The sequence below is a fragment of the Carassius gibelio genome, chromosome A7 (assembly GCF_023724105.1).
Source record: "Carassius gibelio isolate Cgi1373 ecotype wild population from Czech Republic chromosome A7, carGib1.2-hapl.c, whole genome shotgun sequence".
In the NCBI taxonomy this organism is placed as follows: domain Eukaryota; kingdom Metazoa; phylum Chordata; class Actinopteri; order Cypriniformes; family Cyprinidae; genus Carassius; species Carassius gibelio.
The window spans coordinates 4762337-4781853 of NC_068377.1; the positions used below are offsets into that span (position 1 = coordinate 4762337).

Genomic DNA, 19517 nt, shown 5'->3' on the forward strand with positions numbered 1-19517 from the left:
AAGGAAAAATGTGATTACTTTGAAAACACCATTAAACAACCATCAGTGGGGCGTAAGTGGATCACTTGGAAATGAACAAGCAAGATCTCACGAGTTAATGCGAATTAGCCACCAATTCACCAAAATAGTTACGAATTGTCATGAGTGTGTTGAAATATCGATCTCCTTGTTTTAATCAATCTTCATTTTAACCGACCAATATCAATCTTTTAGTCTATTTGTTTTAGTTAAAAGTGACTTAACATTATTTGTAATGCGCATCTTGTTCAATAATCGCAGTAAGCTTTGTGCTGCAACTTTCAATAAGAAACGGTGTCAGATTTCAAATAATGTGAGTTTTTATCACAAACATCAATCAATACATGTGGTTTTGTTGCTTTTTAATGTGGCTTGACCGCTCACTGTATCAACCTCAGTTCAAACGGCACACGAACTGATCATTTTTTCCCTGTTTACAACTAGTTATAGTACAAAATAAAGGTGAATGAATGAGGATGTGTGTTGAAAGATAAACTTCAACTTACTACTAGAGTTGTTTTTGGCGGCCTGTTTTAATTTGAGTTTTAGTCTAGTCTTTGTGTGAAGCTGTCATTTTAGTTTTTATTAGTTTTAATCACATTTATACTTTATTTTTTTTTTTTTTTATTTAGTCAGAATTATCCATGACTATGTTCAACAAAAATAAGAGACATTTTAGCATATTGTTTATTTTATAAACCAGATTTGGTCTCATTTTTATTCGTCAACAATATTGCAATATACTTTTAATTATAGTCATCATCACATGACCAGCTTTTACATGCGTCTTGTCTCATTTTAGTCAAATGGTGTTGGTTTTTAGTCACAAGGTTCGTTGCATCAATATTTAGTCATCATTTTCATTGACGAAAGCAACATTACATGTTACAAGTTAGTTACACATAAAAAGTTTAGGGCAGCAATAGAACTTACGTTTTGAAGTTCGGTTGACATTGGTGGAATTAGCAGTTGAATTTAATAGCTTAGGCTGTTAATTTTAACCTTTTAATATTATGGTAATGCACCAACGGACAGGGTTCCTTCTGTAGTTTACAGCGTTAGTTTAGTTTTTTCAAACAACACATTTTTTTTATATTTCGGAGTGAATCAGTATCAAATCAAAACAAATTGAGAGCTTTTTAATCAAAATCAAATCATAAAATCTGTTCTAATACCCAGCCCTTGTTCATTAAATACTAGTATTTACACTCCTTCATTCTTATTACTTCATTATGACTGGAGTTTTTTGTTATATCATATATTAACTCTCACGTTAGAAAGTCTAGAGCGTTTTTTTTTACTGCTGCTTGGTATCTTTTTTTTCTTCTTTTTTTTTTACTGTTAAAAAAAAAGTTACTTGACATCAAACTCAAAGTTTAAATAAAACTCAAATGATATTTTTCACCTTGAAATGCTGTATTCTTTTGCACAGATGTGCTTTATTCTTCTGAAGAGCTTATTTATACTCTTTGACTGCAGCATATTTTTCCTCAAACACATTAGCCAGTTTCCTCCGTTTTCTCTCGCATTGAAGAAATGGTGCTGTGGTCATGGAACAGTCTGAGGGAGTGAACATCACTCCTTGCTGACTCAAGAGACACTGAAGGCAGAAACAGGCCCTGAGGTCAGGTCTGGTCCTGCATGCTCGGGTGTTTCCGTGTAGTTCAGTACTCCTTTTTTTTGCTCAAAAGTCCCTCCTGGAATGGAATCCATTGGTTGAGGTGATATTAAATGCATATTTTGAGTAAACTAAAGCATTTTTAGACCTTGCATGCATGTAAACTTATTGCAGGAGTCTCCCAAAACAATAAGGAACCTAAAAACATGGCAGAATAGGGGCACTTTTTTTTAAAAAAGAGCTTTTTTTATGTTTAGTTTTCTTTTTAATTTTAGCTTAATGTTATGTGCATTGCCCTTTTTGTTAGTTTTTTAGTTTGCTTAAAAAAAAAAAAAAAGCTTTTATTTATTTTCAGCTTTAGTAAATTTCATATTTAGCTTTATTTTAATAAATTTGTAGTTTTAGTGCTTCAAAATTTATTTCAATGCAACATTTCAATATAATTGAAGTCTCTGTTTTTTAAGTTTAAATTTTTTGACTTATTTTATTTTAGCTTTATTTCAGTTAACGAAAACATTATTATAATTAATATAATAATTATTAATTTAGTTTGATGTTAGTTTGATTGATCAAGACATTTGATGTCTTTCCTTAAAAAGTTATTGTTTAACTGTTAGGCTACTTACTGTAACAAAAATATTTTTTTATGTCATAATTGCTGTTTTATTACTATATTCCATGGTGTTTGCATGATGTCCCAAAACTTGTGATGGTACATTATGGCACTTTATTTAGTTGAATCTGTGGTCTGATGAGTGCTAATCAGAGAGAGCATTTAACCCATTTGGCAAGAACTGAGCTTGTTAATAATGTAGTGAATGTATCTGTTCTCTCTTTGTTATTGAGATCAGCCTTTTGCGGTGAATAAATGAATGCATTGAAATTGCAATTGATGCATTTGCGGGAAATAGGAAGTAACAGCAACACCTACTAGTGTTAACGCGTGTATTTTTAACTTGTCACATTAATGTGTATAGTAATGGCTGCTGGTATTTTTTCAGGTTTCCGTTGCATGCATTGCGTCATGGCATAAAAAAGCTGGACGACTCGTAAAAAGGGGAATAAAGTGGATGTGTCTCATTATTCATAACTAGAGCGGTCATGGAGGTTTGAGTCCCTCAGGAAAGCAGTTGTACAGTCTTTACCCTTGACATTTTTATTATTAGTTTGACTCTTCATGTTTAAGCCCACTGTGCTTTTTTGCTTAAACAGGGTCAGTGTTCCCCTCTGTCCTGATAAAAATGCCTCAGAAAGTCTGTCACTTGTGTTAAATGTTTATTATTATTCCGTAGTAAACCTGTACTTCCGCCCTTAGTGGTGCCCCCAGTGTTATATGGGTTAAACAAGCGCACCCATTCATCTCTATACGGGCGATGTTATTTCTGAACTCTCCAGGAGTCTGATCATTTCTAGACTTTGTTCTTTGATGGCGGCCAAACTCTTTGAAGCCAATCCAAGCAGAACCTCAATGAAGTTTGAGAAAGTGTGTTAAAGGTTGACACTAAACACAAATGCATTGTTTTTAAGGTGATGTGTTTTTGCACATAATGGAAGACAATAATAGCATAGAAATAATGCTTGTTATTTTTCATTTTAAGAGGTATGTGATTCATATTCTTAGTTTTAGTCTTATTATGGGTTGGAATCATCAAGTGACTTTGATGTAGAAGTGTCACAACACATTATTCATGAGACTAGTGCTTATACAGCCAATCAGAAGTATTGGTTGCGAATAATAATTTGCGTGGTTTGAAAGCATGAGTTGCATTTGTCCCCCGGTATGGTGTTTGCAGGTTTATGGAGAAGTGAACATGTAAATGTGTCAACAGATCAGACCACTCATATGTGAATCTGTAATATAATATACTAAAATATCAACTGTATGAGTATGGGCATTGTATTGTACTAACAAACTGTGCATTACTGTGCACATTTATGATTTAGGGCTGCATAATTCTGTTTACACGTGACCCTGGAGCACAAAACCAGTCTTAAGTCTCTGGAGTATATTTGTAGCAATAGCCAAAAATACATTGTATGGGTCAAAATTATATAGATTTTTATTTTATGCCAAAAATCATTAGAATATTAAGTGAAGATCATGTTCCATGAAGATTTTTTTGTAAATTTCCTACCGTAAGTATATTAAAACTTAATTTTTGATAAGTAATATGCATTGCTGAGGACTTCATTTTGACAACTTCAAAGGCGATTTTCTCAGTGTTTTGATTTTTATTTTTTTTGCACCTTTAGATTACAGATCTTCAAATAGTTATCTCTGCCAAATAACAAACCATACATCAATGGAAAGCTTATTTATTCAGCTTTCAAATGATGTAGAAGTCTCAATTTAGAAAAATTGACACTTAAGACTGGTTTTGTGGTCCAGGGTCACATGTATAGATATATAGGCTATATATAAATCTGATGTGCCAATTCTGTCATATATGCAAATATAACTTCCCTAATAATGTTGTTGACTGGCAGTGAGATTGTGCTGCTCTCGAAGTGGCTAAAACAAGTTTAGCAGCTGTTAAACTGTTTATTTTTTTAAGTTGTAAGTGAAACAAAGACTTATTGGTTTGCTTTCTAGTACTTCAAAATGTCACATTTAATGGCTACTTGTGGTTTCTTTGTAATTATTCGTGAAGTTCACTAGTAATTTTTGAGTGAAAAGTTTCAATGTCATTTTTGGTGTTGTTGTTGTGTATGTGCCACATTACTCTCTCGACTCAAAAAGTTGTCCTTTTGGGAGGACTAAAGTTTGCAAATCTGGCCTGAACATTCAGATGCATTTACACTTGGTGGAGCGTCTCAAACCTCCTCCTCTCAAAACCGGTGGAAACTGAAACGAAGGGTTTCACGGCTCTCGTCACTCTTTCTCTCATGGCAGCAGTACTAGTAACACATCATCAAGTGTTATATCTGCTGGAGGCATAAAGGCCATGGACTAGGATGAATGGGTTTACCATGGCCTTTTCTAGTGTAGGCCAGCCACATCTTTGCTGTCTGGCAGTCTTTACAGTGTGAAGATTCACTTGGAGGACATTTAGGCATCCTCCATCACTGAAGGCTTTCATCTGCTCTCAGACGGACTCTTCTCCTGCAATTACGGAGGATTCCTGCGTGTAATTGAGCTCTGGATTGTTTACCACATTGAAAGCGTATCGCGTTGGCCTCTAATGCATCTCAGTGCATTATCTCTCAGTCACAGTGTTGTTCTATTAGCGGAGATTCAAGAGGAAAGTGTATTTTATTTCTGTGCTCTTGTGGCTTGTACAGTTTCAGTCTCTCTCCGTCCGTGTTTTTCCAGATCGCTCGCTATGATGTCAGACAGTGGAGTTCACTTTGATTTAGCGTAGACTCCTCTTCATACAGTCACTTGTATGTCACGGGTCGTGTGGTTTTTAGGAATGCAATCATTAGGTGTTACAGGTGAAATATGTCCATTCAATTTTTGTTGTTCTGTTGGATAATAGAAGTAAATGCATCCTCCGTATGAAGCTGTACAGAAGCCTATTGTTGAATGAATCCATTGTTAGTTCACTCATAATCTTGTGTTGGTCATCCAGTGTCTTCTCCCACGGGCCGGGCTGGGCTGACGGTTATTGGTTGGTTTGTGTGGTGTGTTTAGTTTGGTGTCGCCACTTTGGCATTGGTGTGCGATGAGCTCTCGTGTCTCTAAAACTCATGACTCAGTGACGTGCTCTTCCAGAAGAAACATGTGGTCAGATCTCTGCTGACTAGACAGGCTTTTACTTTTCTTTGATGCTGGATGGAAATGGTTTGGTGACGTAGTGCTCATTTAGTGCCATCGCACACGTGTGTATGTGTTGGTGCATCTGAGGACAGGATGTTGTGGGTTATATATATATATATATATATATATATATATATATATATATATATATATATATATATATATATATATATATATATATATATATATATATATATATATATATATATATATATATATATATATATATATATATATATATATATATATATATATATATGGAAAATTTACTTATCTATTTCTGAGATTATTACTAATAACATGCAACGTAATGAGGTCATGTGACCAATATTATTCTATGAAATGTTAAATCATGTAGTGTATGGCACATGCTGTTCACAAAAGACATTGGGAAGTATGCAATGCATTAAACATGTCCAGTGGTTTATTACAGGCGTTCCCTCCCAAACTCACGCCAGATCTCGAGTCAGAAGTTGACTTGTGGGAAAACTCAAACAAACAGAGCAATGTTTTGAAAGCTGCACAGTGTCACAGCGTTTCAACTCTTCAGGAGGTCGACCTGCGCATGCTTTATTACAACAGCTCTCTGCATATTAGACTTGAATATTTGAACATCCAGAATATTGCATACTTCACCATTAGATCCAAAGTTTGGTCACGTTTCCACTCAGTTTAAGATATTGTATGATAATATATAACTATTGCAACGATTGTGAATGAAAGATTCTCCTGCCACTGAACTGATCTACAATAATTAGCTATGTTGGTTAATGATTGAGCCACATTTGATGTAGTATGACATTACTTTCTGTTTCTACTCCATACTAGCTGCTGTTCATGGAGGGTGTGTGTGTGTGTGTGTGTGTGTGTGTGTGTGTGTGTGTGGATCACTATGAGCTGACCAATACATGTGACATGGTTTACTGGCAGCTCAATTCATCCGTTTTCATCCGTTTTCACACTTATCAGCTCACACTTCACACTACATATGGCCTTCATTAGCACATCAATCTCTCTCTCTCTCTCTCTCTCTCTCTCTCTCTCTCTCTCTCTCTCTCTCTCTCTCTCTGTGTGTGTGTGCATGTGTGGATCGTTTTTGTACCTTTTCGATAACAAAAAAAGTTCTAAGCAAAACCACAGCAGAACTTTTGAACATCTGTGAGCAACACATAACAGTCTTTCGTTACTAAATGATTCATTTTTGAATGAGTCAATGATTCAGTGAGCCATTTATTAAAACATTTACTTCATTTAATGAATGAATCAGCCGTTTGAACATTGCTCCACTATTTGTCACCACATCATTGGGGGAATTGGTGATCCTCTGCCCGTCTTGACTTCTGAGAGACACTGCCACTCTGAGAGGCTCTTTTTATACCCAATCATGTTGCCAATTGACCTAATACGTTGCAAATTGGTCCTCCAGCTGTTCCTTATGTACATTTAACTTTTCCGGCCTCTTATTGCTACCTGTCAAAACTTTTTTGTAATGTGTAGCTCTCATGAAATCCAACAGGAGCCAATATTTGGCATGACATTTCAAAATGTCTCCCTTTCAACATTTGATGTGTTATCTATGTTCTATTGTGAATAAAATATAAGTTTATGAGATTTGTAAATTTTTCCATTCCATTTTTTTTACTCACAATTTGTACAGTACCCCAACTTTTTTGAAATCGGGTTTTTATATATATATATATATATATATATATATGTATAAAGATGTATATTTAAAATGTCATACACCAGGGCTGTTAATATATATATATATATATATATATATATATATATATATATATATATATATATATATATATATATATATATATATATATATATATATAAAATGTGTTTTTGTGTATGTAATATAAAAATGTAGGTTTACAATGTAACTCATGAGCGATTGATTATTTATCTCTACTTTGATCAATGACAACGCACTTTTATAAATTTATTAAATAAAATAAAAAATGCAATTACAGCTTCACTTCACTTCACAATTCACCACTTCTAGGTTGAGGATGTTTTGCACGATTTTAATTGAAATCCATTTTCATATTGTTTTGGGAGGCATAAAGTCAAGAATATCAGTGTGATGCATCCGAGCTGATATCATAATGAAGAAAAAACCTGAAAAAAAAAAAAACTGGAATACTTTTTTTTTTTTTTTTTTTTAAATCATAGTTTAGCTGCCTATTAATATTTGAAAAACAATTGTCAGGAGACAATGCAACAAACATGGCAAAAAAAAAATCTCTTAAAATATTATCATTTTGATAATTATCAATGCATTAACTAACATTAAATATCAATTAGAGCTGAAACAACGAATCGATTTAATCGATTAAAATCGATTATTAAAATAGTTGTCAACTAATTTAGTAATCGATTCGTCGCTAAATAAATTTTATTTGCCATAAGCGGCTCATTTCGTGCATATTTCAAATCTGCGGTGACCAAAGTGTGGCAGTAATGAGCCACCGGAGGTTTTACTCAGCCAATACAGCAGGTGAAGTAGCGAATAGCCAATAGCTGGCCTCGTTTTATGTCACGTGCTTCCCGAACAGCGTCTCTGCAGCATTCAGCGGGAAGTGGGAGTACTTTACTTTGAGCCTTTAAAATGAAGAGTAACCTGTAAACTCTGCACTACTGAACTGTTTAATGGGCCGTTCACATATCGTGTCTTTTGCGTGCTCAAGTTCGTTATTTCCTATATAGGCGCGCAGTATGCACTCTCATAATGGAAGCGACGCGGTCGCGACACGCACGCGGTGCGATGCGCCCGTTTTTCCAGGCGCGTCCACGCCATAGACAGTAAAAGAAACACACCGCATCCATTTATCCTTTGCTGAAATTTCTGGGTCTTCATGGAGAGGGCACGTCATGGAGAGAGCACGTCATGGTTGCTTAGCAAAGACAGACGTCTCAGGGGCGCTTCTGTCCGAGCGCTTTGGAAAGAAGGAGAAAGCGGCGCGACTAGCGTTTTTCACGCGTTTTTAGGTGCGATATGTGAACGGCCCCTAAGAATTTTATTTGTGCAGATTCTCCAGTACAAGGTTGTTTGCAAATGTTTAGTCGTAAAAGCTGATAACATTGCTTTTTAACAGTTAACATTTAAAGCTTTACAAACATGTTGTGTGATCAGTTTGTCGTTTACCAGTTCATAATTCAGACTTGCAGCCTAATTATGACTGAATGAGAGAGGTAAATGTTTGAGTATATTTAAAATGCACTTCTTTTCTAAGTATTCACTGCTCTTTTTCACACAGCAAGTTTTTTGTGTGTGTCCCAATTTTTTTTTTCTGGACAACCTTCTGATGGATTTTACTTTAAATTGTGAGTTCCATTCAGGTTGCCATTGGCACTTTTTTTTCGAAGGATTGTTTACAATTTCACAGCATAAGCTATAAAGCTTTTTCCCAGTAAATAATAAAATACAATGCACTGCAATTTTATTCTGTTTTATCCTTATACTTCGTGAAAATATGTTCTCAAAGATTCCTTAAGCTTTGTTTTGGATGTTAAACTACTCTAGGAGCTCTAAGGACTGCCATGGTGAAAACAATATTTGAAATCTCCTTGTGAATTTTGCTAGAGTATGGGTCAGTGTTTTGATTGCAGAAGAGTTCGACAAAGGATTACTAACATAATAAAACAACTCCAGGTATATTTTTGATGAGGATATGACAATGCAAAATGGTTAAAATCTCTTAAAAATCTATGCTGAATGATAAAGACCCTTTATTAATCATTTACTTGGGGAAAAAATGGAAAAAACTAAAATATAAGTACATAAACCGATTAATCGATTAATCGTAAAAATAATCGACAGATTAATCGATTATCAAAATAATCGTTAGTTGCAGCCCTAATATCAATGAACATTATATTTGTTACAGTTTTATGATTTTTTTTGCTATTCATTAACTGTTAATTTTTTTTACATATTTTTTTTACAAGCTTAATAAATGCTTTAGAAGTATTTTTCATTGTAAGTTCATGTTAACTAATGCAACCTTACTGTAAAGTGTTAACAGTATTTTAATGATATTTTAAGCTTCCTTTTAAAACTTTGAAAAAGCATTTGAAAAAAGTCATTTAATTGTGTTTATTTAGTTAGTTAGTTAGTTATGTGACGGTCATTAAATTAAAAATGTCCAAAACTATACACAATCTAACATGAATACAAAGAGTACATTGCTAAAAAACGTGCAACATGTTTCAAGCTTTCTTTTTCTTCATTGAGGACACTTTTGACCCATTGACCTTTACATCATTCACCCGAGATAACAAATGCACAGATAGAAACACGCATTTGCATTGTGAGATCGCTTTTTGCATGGGAAATATATATCGGTATAGTTTGATCAATTATATCTGTACTCTAATATTAATACATGGCAGTTGTTGACTGTGGTGTGTGTGTGTGTGTTTGCACAGAGAAACCGGTGAACGCAGACCAGCAGGAGCGGACTCTTCTGAAAGGTGTGTTCAGCGTCAGGAAGGGGAAGACACAGCTCCATAAATGGGCCGAGCGGCAGGTCATCCTGTGTGGGACGAGTCTGATCGTGGCCTCTGTCAAGGACAGCCTGACCGGAAAGATGCACATCCTACCCTTGGTCGGGGGGAAGGTAGGGGTCCACACACACACACACACACACACACCCCGGGCTCTGAGAACAGATAACAGAGAGCAGATGCATCAACACAGCTGTGAATGAATGAGGATGAGGAGGGAAGCGAGGGAGACACACAACAATCAGACCTTTCTCTGCAGCGTGTGTTAAAGGATCATTCTGGGTTGTTTTCAACCAAATGTCTCTGGACAGAATGTGTGGCATGCTGTCGATTACCACACACAATACTTTCAGCTACGAATCGTTTCAGTTTCAATTTACAGTAAAACACTTCAAGTGGACGTCTAGCAGCCCAGGGGGTTTAAAGACAGAAATGTGTTTTTGTTGAAGCACTTGCATGAATTCTTCAGTGTAAAACCTGTTTTGAATTTTTAAATCCTCAGACGTGCTGGAGAAACTAGTAGTGTGTCTAATTGTAACTTTAATTGTATTATATTATATTTAATAACTTAAATATAATTTAGTGCACTTAGAATTCAAATTATTTTGTATGTTTTAAATGTACTTTTTACATTTTTTCATTTTATATGTACAGTATTGTTCAAAATAATAGCAGTACAATGTGACTAACCAGAATAATCAAGGTTTTTAGTATATTTTTTATTGCTACGTGGCAAACAAGTTACCAATAGGTTCAGTAGATTGTCAGAAAACAAACAAGAGCCAGCATTCATGATATGCACGCTCTTAAGGCTGTGCAATTGGGCAATTAGTTGAAAGGGGTGTGTTCAAAAAAATAGCAGTGTCTACCTTTGACTGTACAAACTCAAAACTATTTTGTACAAACATTTTTTTTTTCTGGGATTTAGCAATCCTGTGAATCACTAAACTAATATTTAGTTGTATGACCACAGTTTTTTAAAACTGCTTGACATCTGTGTGGCATGGAGTCAACCAACTTGTGGCACCTCTCAGCTGTTATTCCACTCCATGATTCTTTAACAACATTCCACAATTCATTCACATTTCTTGGTTTTGCTTCAGAAACAGTATTTTTGATATCACCCCACAAGTTCTCAATTGGATTAAGGTCTGGAGATTGGGCTGGCCACTCCATAACATTAATTTTGTTGGTTTGGAACCAAGACTTTGCCCGTTTACTAGTGTGTTTTGGGTCATTGTCTTGTTGAAACAACCATTTCAAGGGCATGTCCTCTTCAGCATAGGGCAACATGACCTCTTCAAGTATTTTAACATATGCAAACTGATCCATGATCCCTGGTATGCGATAAATAGGCCCAACACCATAGTAGGAGAAACATGCCCATATCATGATGCTTGCACCTCCATGCTTCACTGTCTTCACTGTGTACTGTGGCTTGAATTCAGAGTTTGGGGGTCGTCTCACAAACTGCCTGTGGCCCTTGGACCCAAAAAGAACAATTTTACTCTCATCAGTCCACAAAATGTTCCTCCATTTCTCTTTAGGCCAGTTGATGTGTTCTTTGGCAAATTGTAACCTCTTCTGCACATGCCTTTTTTTTAACAGAGGGACTTTGCGGGGGATTCTTGAAAATAGATTAGCTTCACACAGACGTCTTCTAACTGTCACAGTACTTACAGGTAACTCCAGACTGTCTTTGATCATCCTGGAGGTGATCATTGGCTGAGCCTTTGCCATTCTGGTTATTCTTCTATCCATTTTGATGGTTGTCTTCCGTTTTCTTCCATGTCTCTCTGGTTTTGCTCTCCATTTTAAGGCATTGGAGATCATTTTAGCTGAACAGCCTATCATTTTTTGCACCTCTTTATAGGTTTTCCCCTCTCTAATCAACTTTTTAATCAAAGTACGCTGTTCTTCTGAACAATGTCTTGAACGACCCATTTTCCTCAGCTTTCAAATGCATGTTCAACAAGTGTTGGCTTCATCCTTAAATAGGGGCCACCTGATTCACACCTGTTTCTTCACAAAATTGATGACCTCAGTGATTGAATGCCACACTGCTATTTTTTTGAACACACCCCTTTCAACTAATTCAACTAATTGCCCAATTGCACAGCCTTAAGAGCGTGCATATCATGAATGCTGGGTCTCATTTGTTTTCTGACAATCTACTGAACCTACTGGTAACTTGTTTGCCACGTAGCAATAAAAAAATATACGAAAAACCTTGATTATTCTGGTTAGTCACATTGTACTGCTATTATTTTGAACAATACTGTATGTGTGTGTGTGTTTATAAAATTTCAGCAAAAGTAATTATGAAATTACATGCAAAGATGTACTAAAGTCCAACTTAAGTGGATCAAAAAAAGCACTAGAAGAATCACAATTAACATGAAAGTAAGTTTCCATTAGCATTGCATCACTTGCTCACCAGTGGATCCTCTGCAGTGAATGGGTGCCGTCAAAACATTAAATAAAATTTCACAGTAATCCACAATTAATCTACAGCACTCCAGTCCATCAGTTAATGTCTTGTGAAGTGAAAAGCTGGGTGTTTGTAAGAAACAAATCCATCAATAAGACGTCTTTAACCTCAAGTCCTTGCTTCCAGCTAAAACACCATAAAAAGTCCACAATCCATAATATTACCTTCTCCAAAAGACGTCTCGTTTGAATCAGGAGAGAAATCTGCACAGATAAACCAGCGTTTATGAGCGAAAACAGTCCAAAACAGATCACTCTAAACAAATAAATGGGTAGATTTTGATTTGAGAGGACATCAGAAATGGATCATAGACTCATATTTTGACTAGAATTCATTGTTTGAAGATAAAACTGCTTAATGATGGATTTGTTTCTCACAAACATGCACCTTCTGGCTTCTCAAGACATAAATTGATGGATTGGAGTGTTTTTTTAAAGCATGGAGGGGTTTTATCAATGCATGTAGTGTCTGCAGGTGACATCCATCTTTCTGGTCTCAGGTGGAGGAGGTGAAGCGGAGGCAGCACTGTCTGATGTTCAGCTCCGCCGGACCGCAGGCTCAGACGTACTACGTTAACTTTGACACGCTGGCCGACTACCAGCGCTGGCTTCGGCAGGCTTCGAAAGTGAGTGAACGTGCTGCATCTAATCTAGACATGCATCTAGATTTCATGTGTGATTCAGCAGCCCATCAGTGTTTTCTCTTCTTTTTGATTGTTCAATAAAAAATCCCTGTATTTTCAATCCGGAGGGACGCGCCGTACCCACCGCCTGCAGGGAACAGCTCTGCTGAAACAGCTGTCTGTGTTTTCGCTTGGGTTCTGAACGCACACATGTATTGTCCTGAACTTGTAGGTTTGCTTTTTTGTGCTCGGTTGGTCCTCTTTTTTTTTTTTTATCGTGTAATTAATTGGCTTTCCAAACTCTGGAGTCTAAAGAGGTCTGATCATCTCTGGAGGGCACAGCAGAACCGTCCTGAATAATACAAAACACGTTCTGAACACTTGTGTGTGTGTGTGTGTGTGTGAGGGTGATCCAGAGGTAAAGGGCTGTTTGAGGTGGCATGATAGATGAGAAGGAGAGTGTGTGTGTGTGTGTGTGTGTGTGTTTGTGTGATGTGAGATCTGATTGACTCCGAACTAAAAGAGCCCTTCAATTCAATCCAAGCTGTTGACTAAAACTGAAACAATTAAAATTCTTTTATTTTTTGTCCATTGAAATAAAGCTAAAAAAAATTAATAATAGTATATGAACTAACTGAACTAAATCAACTAACTGAAATAAATATGTTTGAGGTACCTGACCGTACTTGAAGTACTAAAACAAAAACTCAAATATAATATTTGTTAAATAGATGTCATAAATGCATAACAAAATTAGTCTAATATAAACCAAAATGAAAAGACAAAATATATCAAATAAAAAGGCTAATTCAAAGTTGTAATAAATATTTTAATAGTAAATAAATAAAACAAAGTCAGTGGGAATTTTATTTATTTGGGAATGTGAATATTATAGAATACTATAGTAGTAGTAGTAGTGGTAGTGGTGGTGGTGATAGTAGTGGTGGTAGTAGTAGTGGTAGTTGTAGTGGTAGTAGTAGTAGTGGTGATAGTAGTGGTAGTGGTAGTAGTAGTGGTGGTGGTAGTAGTAGTGGTAGTTGTAGTGGTGATAGTGGTGGTAGTAGTGGTGGTAGTAGTAGTGGTAGTAGTAGTAGTAGTGGTAGTAGTAGTAGTGGTGATCGTAGTAGTGGTAGTAGTAGTAGTAGTGGTAGTAGTGGTAGTGGTAGTTGTAGTGGTGATAGTAGTAGTAGTAGTGGTGGTGATCTTGGTAGTAGTAGTGGTGATAGTAGTAGTAGTAGTGGTGGTGATCGTGGTAGTAGTAGTGGTGATAGTAGTAGTGGTAGTAGTGGTAGTGGTAGTTGTAGTGGTGATAGTAGTAGTAGTAGTGGTGGTGATCTTGGTAGTAGTAGTGGTGATAGTAGTAGTAGTAGTGGTGGTGATCGTGGTAGTAGTAGTGGTGATAGTGGTAGTAGTAGTGGTGGTGGTGATAGTAGTAGTAGTGGTGATAGTAGTAGTGGTAGTAGTAGTAGTAGTGGTGGTGGTGATAGTAGTAGTAGTAGTGGTAGTAGTAGTGGTGGTGGTGATAGTAGTAGTAGTAGTGGTGATGATCGTGGTAGTAGTAGTGGTGATAGTGGTAGTAGTAGTAGTAGTGGTGGTGGTGATAGTATTAGTAGTAGTGGTGGTGATCGTGGTAGTAGTAGTGGTAGTAGTAGTAGTAGTAGTGGTGGTAGTAGTAGTAGTGGTGGTGATCGTGGTAGTAGTAGTGGTGATAGTAGTAGTAGTGGTGGTGGTGATAGTAGTAGTGGTGGTGATCGTGGTAGTAGTAGTGGTGATAGTAGTAGTGGTAGTAGTAGTAGTAGTGGTGGTGGTGATAGTAGCAGTAGTAGTGGTGGTGATCGTGGTAGTAGTAGTGGTGATTGTAGTAGTAGTATTAGTAGTAGTAGTAGTAGTGGTGATAGTAGTAGTGGTAGTAGTAGTAGTAGTGGTGGTGGTGATAGTAGTAGTAGTAGTGGTGGTGATCGTGGTAGTAGTAGTGGTGATAGTAGTAGTAGTAGTAGTGGTGATAGTAGTAGTGGTGATAGTAGTAGTAGTAGTAGTAGTAGTAGTAGTGGTGGTGGTGATAGTAGTAGTAGTAGTGGTGGTGATCGTGGTAGTAGTAGTGTTGATAGTAGTAGTGGTAGTAGTAGTAGTGGTGGTGGTGGTGATAGTAGTAGTAGTAGTGGTGGTGATCGTGGTAGTAGTAGTGGTGATAGTAGTAGTGGTAGTAGTAGTAGTAGTGGTGGTGGTGATAGTAGTAGTAGTAGTGGTGGTGATCGTGGTAGTAGTAGTGGTGATAGTAGTAGTGGTGATAGTAGTAGTGGTAGTAGTAGTAGTAGTGCTGGTGGTGATAGTAGTAGTAGTAGTAGTGGTGGTGATCGTGGTAGTAGTAGTGGTGATAGTAGTAGTGGTAGTAGTAGTAGTAGTGGTGGTGGTGATAGTAGTAGTGGTGGTGATAGTAGTAGTAGTAGTAGTGGTGGTGATCGTGGTAGTAGTAGTGGTGATAGTAGTAGTAGTAGTGGTGATAGTAGTAGTGGTGATAGTAGTAGTGGTAGTAGTAGTGGTGGTGGTGATAGTAGTAGTAGTAGTAGTGGTGGTGATAGTAGTAGTAGTAGTGGTGGTGATCGTGGTAGTAGTAGTGGTGATAGTAGTAGTGGTGATAGTAGTAGTGGTAGTAGTAGTAGTAGTGGTGGTGGTGATAGTAGTAGTAGTAGTAGTGGTGGTGATCGTGGTAGTAGTAGTGGTGATAGTAGTAGTGGTAGTAGTAGTAGTAGTGGTGGTGGTGATAGTAGTAGTAGTAGTGGTAGTAGTAGTGGTGGTGGTGATAGTAGTAGTAGTAGTGGTGGTGATCGTGGTAGTAGTAGTGGTGATAGTGGTAGTAGTAGTAGTAGTGGTGGTGGTGATAGTATTAGTAGTAGTGGTGGTGATCGTGGTAGTAGTAGTGGTAGTAGTAGTAGTAGTAGTGGTGATAGTAGTAGTAGTAGTGGTGATAGTAGTAGTAGTAGTGGTGGTGATCGTGGTAGTAGTAGTGGTGATAGTAGTAGTGGTAGTAGTAGTAGTAGTGGTGGTGGTGATAGTAGTAGTAGTAGTGGTGGTGATCGTGGTAGTAGTAGTGGTGATAGTAGTAGTGGTAGTAGTAGTAGTAGTAGTGGTGGTGGTGATAGTAGCAGTAGTAGTGGTGGTGATCGTGGTAGTAGTAGTGGTGATTGTAGTAGTAGTATTAGTAGTAGTAGTAGTAGTGGTGATAGTAGTAGTGGTAGTAGTAGTAGTAGTGGTGGTGGTGATAGTAGTAGTAGTAGTAGTGGTGATCGTGGTAGTAGTAGTGGTGATAGTAGTAGTAGTAGTAGTGGTGATAGTAGTAGTGGTGATAGTAGTAGTAGTAGTAGTGGTGGTGGTGATAGTAGTAGTAGTAGTGGTGGTGATCGTGGTAGTAGTAGTGGTGGTGGTGGTGATCGTGGTAGTAGTAGTGGTGATAGTAGTAGTGGTAGTAGTAGTAGTAGTGGTGGTGGTGATAGTAGTAGTAGTAGTGGTGGTGATCGTGGTAGTAGTAGTGGTGATAGTAGTAGTGGTGATAGTAGTAGTGGTGATAGTAGTAGTGGTAGTAGTAGTAGTGGTGGTGGTGGTGATAGTAGTAGTAGTAGTAGTAGTGGTGGTGATCGTGGTAGTAGTAGTGGTGATAGTAGTAGTGGTAGTAGTAGTAGTAGTGGTGGTGGTGATAGTAGTAGTAGTAGTGGTGGTGATCGTGGTAGTAGTAGTGGTGATAGTAGTAGTAGTGGTGATAGTAGTAGTGGTGATAGTAGTAGTGGTAGTAGTAGTGGTGGTGGTGATAGTAGTAGTAGTAGTAGTGGTGGTGATAGTAGTAGTAGTAGTGGTGGTGATCGTGGTAGTAGTAGTGGTGATAGTAGTAGTGGTAGTAGTAGTAGTAGTGGTGGTGGTGATAGTAGTAGTAGTAGTAGTGGTGGTGATCGTGGTAGTAGTAGTGGTGATAGTAGTAGTGGTAGTAGTAGTAGTAGTGGTGGTGGTGATAGTAGTAGTAGTAGTGGTGGTGATCGTGGTAGTAGTAGTGGTGATAGTAGTAGTAGTAGTAGTAGTAGTAGTAGTGGTGATAGTAGTAGTGGTAGTAGTAGTGGTGGTGGTGATAGTAGTAGTAGTAGTGGTGGTGATCGTGGTAGTAGTAGTGGTGATAGTAGTAGTGGTAGTAGTAGTAGTAGTGGTGGTGGTGATAGTAGTAGTAGTAGTGGTGGTGATCGTGGTAGTAGTAGTGGTGATAGTAGTAGTAGTAGTAGTGGTGTTAGTAGTAGTGGTGATAGTAGTAGTAGTAGTAGTAGTAGTAGTAGTAGTAGTGGTGGTGGTGATAGTAGTAGTAGTGGTGGTGGTGATCGTGGTAGTAGTAGTGGTGGTGATCGTGGTAGTAGTAGTGGTGATAGTAGTAGTGGTGGTAGTAGTAGTAGTAGTGGTGGTGGTGATGGTAGTAGTAGTAGTGGTGGTGATCGTGGTAGTAGTAGTGGTGATAGTAGTAGTGGTAGTGGTGATAGTAGTGGTAGTAGTAGTAGTGGTGGTGATCGTGGTAGTAGTAGTGGTGATAGTAGTAGTGGTAGTAGTAGTAGTAGTGGTGGTGGTGATCTTGGTAGTAGTAGTGGTGATCGTGGTAGTAGTAGTGGTGGTGATCGTGGTAGTAGTAGTGGTGATAGTAGTAGTGGTAGTAGTAGTAGTAGTGGTGGTGGTGATGGTAGTAGTAGTAGTGGTGGTGATCGTGGTAGTAGTAGTGGTGATAGTAGTAGTAGTAGTGGTGATAGTAGTGGTAGTAGTAGTAGTGGTGGTGATCGTGGTAGTAGTAGTGGTGATGGTAGTAGTGGTGATGGTAGTAGTGGTGATAGTAGTAGTGGTGATAGTAGTAGTAGTAGTGGTGATAGTAGTGGTAGTAGTAGTGGTGGTGGTAGTAGTTTTTCAATATTGTTAAAAATCCATGTGGAGAGCTCATTAAAAACATCACGTTATGATTTAATAACTGAAAATGAAGTGGTGTGACTATCAAGTAAAAGATTAATATCCGCTTGAATACATTCAAATAAAGTAAAAATTATTTCTCACAAATCAAGATTATAATGAAAGAAGAAGAAACTGAAACAAATTTACCACATAAAGACAGAAGTAGTTTGGTATTATCATTTTTTTAATTATTATTATTATTTGTGTTCTTATTAGTTATATATTAAAGTAAATATACTTTATTACTTAACCCCCTTTTAATAATAGTAAAAATAATAAAAGATTATGCCAAACTACTTCACATGCTGCTGTCTTTTACAGCTTCTTATTAAGAATTTAATTCATTTTAATTTAAGTTCATCACAGAAGAGCTGTATTCCAGTAAATGTCTGAATGAAATTATTTTTTAGTAATTGATTGATTTCGACACAAATATGTGACCCTTGAGCACAAAAGCAATAGCCAAAAATACATTGTATGGGTCAAAATTATTAATTTCTTTTATGCCAAAAATCAATATGATATTAAGTAAGGATCATGTTCCATGAAGATATTTCGTACATTTTCTGCTTTAAATATCTTCAAACTTAATTTTGGATTAGTAATATCCATTGCTAAGGACTTGATTCGGACAACTTTAAAGATGTTTTTTCTAAGTATTTTTATTTTTTATTTTTTATTCCAGATTATCAAATAGTTTTATCTCAGTCAAATATTGTCAGATCCTAACAAACCACACATCAATGGACAGCTTCTTCAGCTTTCAGATGATACATGCATCTGTAAAATTGACCCTTGCCTGGTTTTGTGGTCCAGGCTCTTATATGATGTCTCGATCAACATCTTTTGCATCTTAAAAAATCTGATTGGAAGAGCCACATTTTAATGCAGCTGTTAAATAAACTGTATTTGTGGGTGGACAAATGATTGTTAATCTTATCATTAAAACCCTGTATAACATGACTGGAAATAACAGTCAAGAAAACGTTCATTGAACTGATAGACATGTTTGCATAACACTGGTTATCTATAACCATCATTTCATTCAAGCAATAAACATTCATGCCAATGCCTTGCAGTGCTCTGATGTGATATTACACTGATGATTGTTATTAGCCGTGTAGCAGCACAAGGGTGTGTAAAGAGCGGGATGTTAATGAGCTGTGTGTGTGGTAGGTGGTGTCTCAGACCATCAGTCTGGTGGATCTGTCCTGCTACAGTCTGGAGGACGTGCCCGAGTATCTCTTCTACTGCCAGGACGTCACACACCTCAACCTACGACACAACTTCATGAGTCTGGACGGCCCTGGAGGACTCGCCAACTTCAACAGGTGAACTCAGCTTTAGATTGGAGCGTCTCACTGCTGTATTTAGATTGTGGACAGAATAGCAGGAGAACAGAGCAATCATTTCTGTTTTCCTGCTGCAGTAGGAATGCTTTAGAAAAACCTTTGCTTGAATGCTCTACATAATCACAAACTTGTGTGCATATATTTAGGGTGGGATGGGATGTGGTCTCTCGCTG

The 19517-nt window shown here is 37.2% G+C and overlaps 1 protein-coding gene across 1 annotated transcript in view; it reads left to right on the forward strand.

Moving 5' to 3' along the window:
- The window catches only part of LOC128016480 (PH domain leucine-rich repeat-containing protein phosphatase 2), a 53689-nt gene that overhangs the window by 13077 nt on the left and 21095 nt on the right, over nt 1–19517 (forward strand). The window contains exons 4-6 of the mRNA XM_052601007.1: nt 9837–10027; nt 12905–13030; nt 19169–19323. Coding sequence (XP_052456967.1) covers nt 9837–10027; nt 12905–13030; nt 19169–19323 — 472 coding nt within the window. The remainder of the gene's footprint in view (nt 1–9836; nt 10028–12904; nt 13031–19168; nt 19324–19517) is intronic.